Source organism: Ctenocephalides felis, unplaced genomic scaffold, assembly GCF_003426905.1.
Source record: "Ctenocephalides felis isolate EL2017-DRISC unplaced genomic scaffold, ASM342690v1 CF-g0.4_SCAFFOLD_01170, whole genome shotgun sequence".
NCBI classification, from domain to species: Eukaryota; Metazoa; Arthropoda; class Insecta; order Siphonaptera; family Pulicidae; genus Ctenocephalides; species Ctenocephalides felis.
Window position 1 is genome coordinate 12,633,459 of NW_020537324.1, and position 10,579 is coordinate 12,644,037.

The 10,579-nt window shown below is 28.9% G+C and overlaps 1 protein-coding gene across 1 annotated transcript; it reads left to right on the top strand.

Annotated features, from left to right (window-relative positions):
• Positions 1-918: 918 nt before the first annotated feature.
• On the top strand, positions 919-9,515 carry LOC113366818 (heterogeneous nuclear ribonucleoprotein K-like). Its single transcript, XM_026608472.1, has 7 exons — positions 919-999; positions 3,475-3,578; positions 3,782-3,838; positions 4,738-4,781; positions 6,047-6,119; positions 9,153-9,263; positions 9,486-9,515. The coding sequence occupies exons 1-7, from the start codon at positions 972-974 to the stop codon at positions 9,513-9,515; spliced, it is 447 nt and encodes a 148-aa protein (XP_026464257.1). The 5' UTR covers positions 919-971.
• The last annotated feature ends 1,064 nt before the right edge of the window (positions 9,516-10,579 follow it).

A 10,579-nucleotide genomic window follows, 5' to 3' on the forward strand; every position in this document is an offset into this window, starting at 1 on the left:
CTGCAGTGATTCCGGCCTTCTACATGGATGAAATAAAAAAAAAAATCTCGTTAAACTAGATAATATTTTCTGTAAAATGAACTACGATAAAAGAAATAGATCAAAAATTGACAAAATGGCGGCGTTTTTTTTTTTTAAAAAAAAGTCGAATTTTACCCAAAATTTTGGTCGTTTTTCGACTTAAATTTCGATTTTTGATCCGATCAAAAAATCGATAGTTCATTTTACGGAGAACTATATACAGAACATGTAAAAAAAATTTGATAGTGATCGGATCATTCGTTTTTGAGTAATCACTGCAGCAAATTCGGAAAATGCTGTTTCGAGAAAAACGCGTTTAAAGATAAAATGATCGTTGTACTATATACTATATGTATACATTTTAAATGGCTGTAACTCAAAAACTATTTGAGATATCGATTTGAAATTTTAATATGTTATTTTTAAATATGTAATCTACCGAAATATGAAAAAAAAGCAAAATCGATTTTTTCAAAATTTCACACTAGTTGTGCCCCTTAATAATTATAATATTATAAAATTATTACTACGATTCTCAGATCAAATCATTTTTCCCGCCACAGACTAAATACCTGATTTCGTTTAATTCGGATTTGCCCACCTGTACAAACCTTCGTTATATTTTACCTGCGTTGTAGACACGCACTGGACCGATCTATAATACAAAACGCAAAGTATAATTCTCCTTCTCCGTTCTACTCGTGTACCTCTTTTGGTTTCGTATCAAACACTGCCGTTTCTTTCTATTCGCTCAGTCAGTCTTCCATAGTCTTTTGATATATTAGCAGTGGAATCTTCATACTTTAAAATACAATTATATCTTCGTGTTGTATCATAGTTGTAATACCTTTTTTTTAGTTTGAAAGTTTTTTTGTGAAGTGTTCGGTGCATTTTTCTCATAAGTGAAAGTGGAAGATTTTGTGGAGGAATAATCAAAATTTGCATTAAAGATGCACTACAGAAACGGAAACGTGAGACGTATGTATTCGTTAGGCAGCTAAGGATTTATTTTTTTGGATTAATTGTATAATTTATTTTTGTTTGAAAGTTGTAAATATTATTATGTATACACTATTTTTAAATATAATTTATACTTTCTAATTGAATATGAATTAATGAACAACTAATTAACTAACTATTACTAAATAAAATATACTCTACGTAATAGTAATTTCTAATTGAACATGAATGAATGAACAAATAATTAACTAATTATTATTAAATAAAAATATTACACGTAATAGTGTAATTTCTAATTGATTATGAATGAATTAGCAACTAATTAACAAACTATTAACTAATTATTATCGAATAAAAAATATTCCACTTTTCCAATTTGGTCTTCGCCTTTATATCTTTCCATTGATCTGTCCATCAACTTTTTTCAATTCATATTTTTACGATCACCCACAAACTCCAACCGACAGGTGTTAAATAATATTCCCATAAACAAGTGCTTCCGAAATGTAGAAAAAACATTGTCTGGGAATGTTATATGTGGGTTTGCGCTGATTAGAATGGCTGCTTGAATATAAATATATTAAGCAAACATGATAATTATCGTTTATGTTGGGACGACCACTGTTTGCTATGACTGTTTCTGTTTATTCGTATTTTATACTGTTATGAATCATTAGGTATTATTTAAAGCACGTATATGAAATGTGAAATTCAATATGTTGTTTTATAAGAATTGTTTGAAGTTCATCAGCCATCTATCTAATTGGACAAATTTGGAATATTTGGAATTGTTTTCTGGATTTTTGACTCTGATTATCTTAGTTTTATGCCCAGCATTTAATTTCAATTTCATTTATTTAGGAACTGTGTGATATCACTTAACAACAATTAATTTTATTATTTCTGTTTTTCAAGGTCATATTTTTATTAGATTTATTAATTTATTTTATTATATAATTTATATAATGAAGACGGCAGTTTTTTTTCCACGAACTTGAACTAAAAATACGTGGTCATAAATCAGGCGTGCTCCGATGTCGTGCCCACAAATTCCTGTGAAATAATTTTCAACGTGCTAATTACACATTCTCGTTTGCACATTGCGACGGTATCGCAATGCTCGAGAACAATATGTATTTTCTTTGGACTCGTCCCATCCCAACCATTTTTCTTTAAAGCTTTGTGTGCACAATCGAGTATCGTGTCGTAAGTTAATTAACGACTATTTATCTAAACAATTGCCTCGAGCAAAGAATATCGGGCGTTAGCTTAACCTGTTTTCTCATTCGAAATCTTTAAATACTTCAGATCAATACGCGCTTAACAATAAAGCGCGAGTAAATTTCAGCACGTTGGAGACGAATCGATAAAGCACCTCAACTGCCAATGAAATAATTAAATTTCCTAAATGTATTGAGCGAGGAAAACATTTATAATTTGTTAATAATAAAACATTTAACACAAGTCCGGTGCCCTGTCTTCTATTTTGAAATTTAAATCAATCTAGATTTTTGACATTTTTTCAATGGTTTTTTAATTCGACACATAAACAAATTCTGCAATATTTGATACCCCAAATTGAAGAGTGAATAAGTTAAAATAATAATAAAGTGAATAAAAAACTATAATCTTACGCATTCCAATGATTGTCTAATAAGCAAAGATCAAGTTTAGATTTTACTCCTCGCCCTTTTTGTCGATATAGAAGCTTTTTGATATTTTGCATCCACAGTTAATCTTGTTTAAAAGTTTTATATATACGATGCATCCAAACTCTCTATTTGCGACATGTAACTCTAATTATTTATAACGAATTCAGGATGCATGCAACAAATTTAATTATGTTTACTACCTTTAAGCCAATTAATTAAAAGTTAAATATTCAGAATAACCAAACCATAAGTAGCACTTTATCACTATTTTATCAAACACGAGCCCACGAGCCTATATATCTACTCTATATTGCCATACTCTTATTATTTCTATTATTGTTATTTTGTTATATTTTATTATTTTTCTAGTATTATTTTATTATTCTGAAATTTTATTTATATTATTTATTAATCTTATTTTTATTATTATTTGCTTATATTTTACATTAAATCATATTACGGATATTGTTTTTATGTAAATTTTATCCTTTGCTCTTTTATTTATTTAAATTTATATTATTATTTATCAATATTACTTAATGTTAATAAATTAGCAGTTGTAATAATTATTGAAATTAAAAAAAAAAAAAAAAAATTGCCATGGCTACTATAAACACATTTACAAAACAAAAGCAAATGATTTTTTATACATTTATAACCCGTCATTGTTAAATGTAAATCATCAAGTGTAATATTTATAATTTTTGAAATTCTAAAAATGACTGCCAATAAGTTTAGGCCAAGGAAAAGACGTAATCTTAATACATTTCTAAATCTAATAACGATTTTCTCCGAATTGATTAGTGGAAAAGCTAATTTTGATTTTCAATTCAATTTTCAGCCGGAATGAAGCGCGAATCGCAAGAAGACGGAGACGTCCGCGAGGCCCCACAGAAACGTTCCAGACGCGGTGATGAGGAAGTGAGGCTTTTGATTCCCAGCAAGGTATGAGAAATATTCTCGCTTTTGAAACACTTATAACAGACTTACAAATGCTTTTTTTGTGAGTTTTGAAGTAACAACCTCGAATATGAAGTATACTTCATATACGAAAACTGAAGCACAATTATACTTGTGTTTCAGTTTTCGTGAATATGATTTGATTTTTTGTTTGTTTTTGTATCTTTATGACTTTTATTTATTTTAAGGTCGCTGGATCTATCATCGGAAAAGGTGGTCAGAGCATTACAAAACTTAGAGGACAGGTATTAAAATTTGATTCATTTTACAAGAAATTTATTACTTTTTACTTACATTTTGGAATTTTGGGTTTATATAATAATTCAAGTTATAATTTTCAAATAACCTTTTTGAGTTTTATTAATTGCTTTTGATATACTTAATTTGCACTTAATTTTTTTAACATTTGAAGTTTTATTGTTGATCGCATTAATAATGCTTTTTAAAGGATTTTATTGGTATTTTATTTGTATTGTATTCATTACATGTACGATTTTTATTTCAATTTAAAAACGTATTAGATTAGATTGATTTGACTCAATTTAGCCAGATTTTCAGCAATGCAATTTATGTGAAGGTGCGGCCACTGATAAACTTTTAACTTTAAACAACAGCTTTTGACTTAAACCACATTAACAGAGCTTGCCTTTAACAATCGAAATTCAAACTTGTGAATGAATAATGTTTTATTATGTTTTAGACTAATTTACTAATATAAGCATTACTGTTATTGTTTGAAACAAAAATTGCAAAACTAATAGAGATGAATTCTTTTTCTTTCTTTTTCGGCCTCGATCACCTCCCACCAATCTTGAACCACACTTGAACCTGATTGATAATTTGTGCGGTGTCTAAAAAATGTGCCAACCAACCAATCGACCGACCAACCACACAATGACCACACAACCCTGTGCAATACATTCGAATAAAACCCAACAAAAAAAACAATAATTTGCCAAAAAAATCGAATTGCGTTGCTCGTGTGTGTGTGCGCCCAAACAATGCCAAAAAACTAAAAATGCCAAATAATCGCACACTTGGTTGGTCGACCTGCTCCGAACTGACATCGCATCGACGCCCAATGCCCGCCTTCTTCGATGCCCATGTTGCCACTCATATGCCCTGAATGCCAATGATGATGCAGTATAAAGCCTCAATTACTGTGCCAGATTGCCCTGGGCCAGAACGGTAATGCATATACACTTGTCTTTATTCACATTTTTATCTGTTATGTCAAATCATGTATGAGAGTTAGGACCGAATTGGTTTGTCTGATTCCCATCCAAAAACAGTTATCATCCACAGTTTAACATACCGAAGAAGACATCCAATTCCGACCCTCAGCCCTTATTTTAAAAGAAATTAGTGATACTTTTCCTCTAAATTAGTCAAAATTATAACTTTCAGCAAAATTGTAGGAACAGTTTGTGTTTTATGTATAGACCACGATGAAGGTAGTAAAAAAAATCTTCTCATTTGTGATATTAGCTGATTTGAGGGAAAGTGTTACATTAGATACGTTCCAAATCTTATGCTTTTTAAACATATAAATGTGGATTTATTACTGTGAATAAGTTAACACAATTTAATCAATTTATTGTTAATAAAATTATCTATATCCTTATTACCTGAAGCCAATTGCCTTTTTGTGAAAAGTTATTGCAAAAATTCTGAAGTAATAGGTTGTAGCGAAGGTCACACTTTTTGTATTTATAAATGTATCAATTATCTTGTATGCCTTTAATCATTTCCAGATCCAAGCAGCATTATTCCTTGGCTTAACACTGTTTAGAATAAGGCCGTCGCAACACATCTACTAAATCTTTTAAATTTTAATCTAATGATGAATATTTTTGCTCTTGCCCTAATAATAAAATATACTACTGATACTAAAATATTTGTCTGGGGCACATATTGGATTTGAAATGCTTGCACACTAATGTTACTTTCTGCAAAAAATGACGTTCGAATGCCTTCTAACAAAACTAAATATTAATTCAAAATGACTGCACTAAGTTTGCTATCACTAGATTGATTTTGTGCCACGCTCACATGGAAGGAAATTGCACTTTATTTTGCTCCAAGAATGTATAAGATCACAATCCACTATTTTTTGTGTTTAATTATCTTGCCTCTTTACTCAAACTACAAAAATAACAAGAAATGGGCAGCACAGACTTTCGTGTTGCAATAATGAATATCCTGTCATTTCAACATCAGTTGTTTTATTACATTTTATCTAAATCATGCAAAAGCACTCGCACGTTTCACTTCAATTGCCTCTAATACTCCCGAATCGTTCAATTTAATGAGCTTTTATCGAACTTCTTCATTCGGCGCAGATGCGGTTTGAAAACACGGTTAAATTAAATCTTGTTCCATCAATTGAATGAGAGAACGATTTACTAATGCTTACTTTTTGTTTTTTTTTCTATTATGTTCTCGGACATCAGGATCCTTACGATGTACTCTGATCTGGATACCATCTGCAACATCGTGCAGGATGTGATGCCAAATTTGGAACAGGTGAGTCGAAAATTAATTTATAATAATATTAATAATTTATATTTATCATAATAAGTATTAATTATCATAATATTTTAAGTTTTAAAGTTTTTTAAATATTTATTTTATTTGGCTTATTAATGTTTGTCAAAATGATATTAAATTTAATAGAGAGTTATATCAAAGGTTAAGCAAAATTTATTGATATTTGTGACTTTAATGAATTCTTAAAGTTCGTGCTACGATCGACAATATATGAAAACTATATGCTTGTATCACTCGTGATGCTTATGAAATAATCAGTAAATAAAGAATTTAATTAAACTAAACTAGCGAATTTATGAGAGCCTTACTATAGTTGTTGGTATATCTATCAGGTTCTGTTGTCGCCACTATGTCCGCTGCGTGACGAATCGCACTTGGGAATATGGTATTCTATGATATCATTAAACTCCTAGCACGTCATTCGGGGGCGCCTTTGTTCTTGGTTCAGGGTTGAATAGAAATCGTAGCACAAACTTCCATTTTTGTATAAATGCCTTTAATCAATTTAATTATTTTTAAAACCGCTACTTCTAAACATTCCTATTTAAATATATTTTTACATACTTTACTTTTCAATTTTTCTTCTATTCTTCGAGTTTTCTCGCTCTAAAATACTTAAATTTTTTGAATATCTTCAATGTACTTAAATATATTAAATTGATGAGAAATAGGTATTTGAGAAGAGCATGTAATACATCGTCTTTTTAATTCAAGCTTGAATAAGAATCTAACCATAAATATATCAATCAATAATTTTCGTTTGATCACATTTGAATAAAAATCAAAGTGTACGTACGTCTTCATTTTTGGATATCGTTTTTAATTAATTTATTTTATATTGCCACTAGAATAAAACTTGTATTCAACTATAAGCTTACATAAATATATTTATTTTGCAAATAACGGCTTTTCTAAAATATTATAATTATATTACCATAACATTCTGTAATTTTTAATATTTTTATTTAATTGCACTTCAAGCCTTTAAGGGGAAACAGACTGTAACAGCCTAAAAACGTGTTTTTGATATAGATTTTTTATAGGGGGGAAGTAATAAAATTATAATTTTGGAGGAAGTTATTTAGCGTATACAACGTAAGAAATTAGAAAAATATCCAAAAGTAACGACACCACAGTCATTTTTGCTAGGCAGATATAATTTGTGTAGTTTGCAAATTTGGATCTAAGAAAATACACACTTAATTCTTATAGCTAAGATATGAATTACATAGGGAATACGTTTTTTTGTGGTTGACGAGTATATGAGAAATTTAAAAAGTTTTCACTATTATATTTAAATAATATTTGAACTGATTGATGAGCATTTAAAAGTACAGTCTTCATAACAAGCTTAGATGTTTGGATATAAATCTAGATTTTGCTTAATTACATTTAAATTTTTATATGTCTTTCATCACATAATCGAAGATTTAATATCAAATGTTTTTTATTGCTCACGCTGTCGTTTTCCACGATCTCCCTTAACGCTTCTCATAAAATAAAGCAATTTGGGTCATACGAATTCCATATGATGAGTTCATAAGCACAAGGATATTTCTTTGCAATAAACAAGGTCGTATTCGTCTCGTATACTATCAATTTCAGATGTGGCATGTCCTTCAATTTCTCGAATAATATTCTAAGTACATAACGACTGATTACACTTTAATGTGAGAATTACAATTGTTAGATTTAATGGTAATGTGTTTATTATTTCTATAAAATGAAAGCCAAGTAATGAACTTTTGTTTTTACAACATAATGTATAAATCACAGAACGCAAATTTGTTTAATCTTTTATATGCGTTTAGCCTTAGTCTTATATAATACTCATGAGAATGTTTGTAATGAACATGTAATTATAGCGAGAATTATTTATAATGTGTATAGTTTTGTTTTGTATTTCATTACTACATGTTTATTTCCATTATCATCAATCCATTGTTGTTCTACAGTGTTTCATTTATTATTTATCGAATTATTACTTTATTTTCCTTTAATATTCAGATTTTTGAATCACATTCATGAGTAAATGAAAACATGCGAAATATTCACAGCAACTCATATGTAATCAATCATTCTACATATAATCAATTCTCAAATTTCTCTACTCATCGTCTGCTTGTACTTATAAATTACATTGGTCGCAGTCTGTTGCTTTGTGAATAATTTTTAAGAAACAAGTCTACAGTTTTTTAAGAAACAAGTCTACAGTTTTTTTAAGAAACAAGTCTGCAGTTTTGTTTTGAAATGAAGTTATTTGAATGACTTTTCCACGGATGTGCTTATTGCATGTCATTGCAAATCTAATAATAGTCACGATGTTGATTTAAAGACATGAAATGCGTAATTTAAGATGTGCAAGTATCAGAATATTTTGTGTCTATGTTTTTTTTGATTGGACATGAATGGTACATGAAAACGTTATGTTAGTATAATCTAAACATAGAATCAAAGTTAAAAAATCAAAATTGTCTTGTTAATGCCAGTCTCGTCAAACCAAAATCAAATTTTCTAAAAAAGTTTCTATGAATACGTCTAAGTACGTGCCAGTGGTTATAATTATAAATATGGGGCGGCTTTGATGTGCTGACAATAAATTAGCATAGATTTTGCCATGCCATATAAACATTATGTATTGTCTTAATGCTTTTAATGAGTAACTAATAAATTATGGGTGCCAAGAAAATTAATACCTCTGCGCATCGCTCGTGACGAAATACATTTATATTGACTCTTTTAGCATGCGGGGTGGTACCAAAATAGATCTAGAAATGTAACCGAATATTATTTGGATTTATGTTCAAGGGTTCGCCGTATAGATTTTTATCAATTTAGTTGATTTTCTGCACAAATATTTATACTCAAACACTTATTATATGACAAGATTTAAATAATTAATTATATATATTTTTATAAATATTATATATAAGGACGAATAATCTTTATATATTACCATTAGCAAGAAGGTCATCGTATTCATAAAGTTTTTTGTTCTTTTTATTACAGAACGGCTGTCGGGCTGGTAGCGATGAAGTCGATATCAGAATGTTGATTCATCAGAGTCAAGCTGGATGCGTTATTGGAAAGGCCGGATCAAAAATCAAGGAACTGAGAGATGTAAGTTTGATAAATTATTTGAAACATTCTTTGTACAATTTATAAATATTCGTTGGAGTTTTTTAATTGATTTGCTTCAATCCGAGAGTTCTAGAAAATATTAGGATTGGGATTGCTTTTTTTTCCTATTGTAGTAATTTAACATATAAAATATGTTATTAATTATCATTCTAATGACCACTAAAATAATTTCATAATAATAATTAATATACAAATTTTAAGATAAATTCATGTATAGCGCGATTTGTTTAACATTCTTAAATTAACTGAAAACATTAATTCAGTATTAAGAATTTGAATTGTGCTTGCTTTTGATATTTATTTGGAACTAATATATTTTGGAAAATAGATAAATAATAAACTATAATACTATTAAAAACTATATCTTATATTCGGACATATTATTTCTTATTTCTTAATGATGTAGCTTTTTTAAGCGATGCTCAACGGTAGACAAATCTGTATTTGATATATTTTTATTAAAATTTCTTTAAATTGAATTTTTTAAATGTGATGTAGCTATTTCATGCGGGGAAGGGTTGTTTTAATAATATATTAACTATAATACTATTAAAAACTGAATCTTATATTTAAACATATTATTTCTTATTTTTTAATTTGGGAGCTTTTTTAAGCGATACTCGATGGCTGGCATATCTGTATTTCATATATTTTTATTAGAATTTCTATGATGTGGATTTTTTTAAATGTGATGCAGCTATTTGTTGCAGTTGGGGAAGATTTGCCTTCATTCAAAAACATATTTCTATGTTATATTTTTTAAAAAATACTATTTTACACAAGAAACTTTATTGGGGAAGGGTTGTTTTCATTCGAAAACATATTTCTATGTTGTATTTTTAAAAAAATACTATTTTACACAAGAAACTTTGTTAGGTTTATATTAAAGTTGGGTAAATATAAATAATTCTACTTAATAATTCTAGAAATTTCATATCATTTAGACAACTACGTCTACCTGTAATTGTCGAATAGTATCCCAATCTAGGTCCTAGATCATTAGATAGGGCATAATTTAGATCAGGAATTATATAAATACTGAGTATACAAGGGAAGTGATCTAGACGGCAGGTGGCGCTCTCATACACCGGGAACGAAGCTAGCACGTGCTTCGTATTTTTGCTGTCGATCGTTTTTTATATATTTTTTAATGATCATCGACAACCCCTAACGGCCGTTTTGTCGTGACACACATTGCTCGTATTACAAATAACCGATTGAAAATGAAAAGTTAAATCTCAAAATTGTTTTGTGAGCTACACATATTTTATAATATTTAATAATCAACAATTTGC

What these genes read in the sequence shown, in the direction of transcription:
- LOC113366818 (XM_026608472.1), top strand. Translation starts at nt 972, where the DNA reads ATGCACTACAGAAACGGAAACGTGAGAC. An exon ending in GGCTTTTGATTCCCAGCAAG is followed by an intron (nt 3,579 to 3,781) that starts GTATGAGAAATA and finishes ATTTATTTTAAG; the next exon opens with GTCGCTGGATCTATCATCGG. An exon ending in TGATGCCAAATTTGGAACAG is followed by an intron (nt 6,120 to 9,152) that starts GTGAGTCGAAAA and finishes TTTTTATTACAG; the next exon opens with AACGGCTGTCGGGCTGGTAG.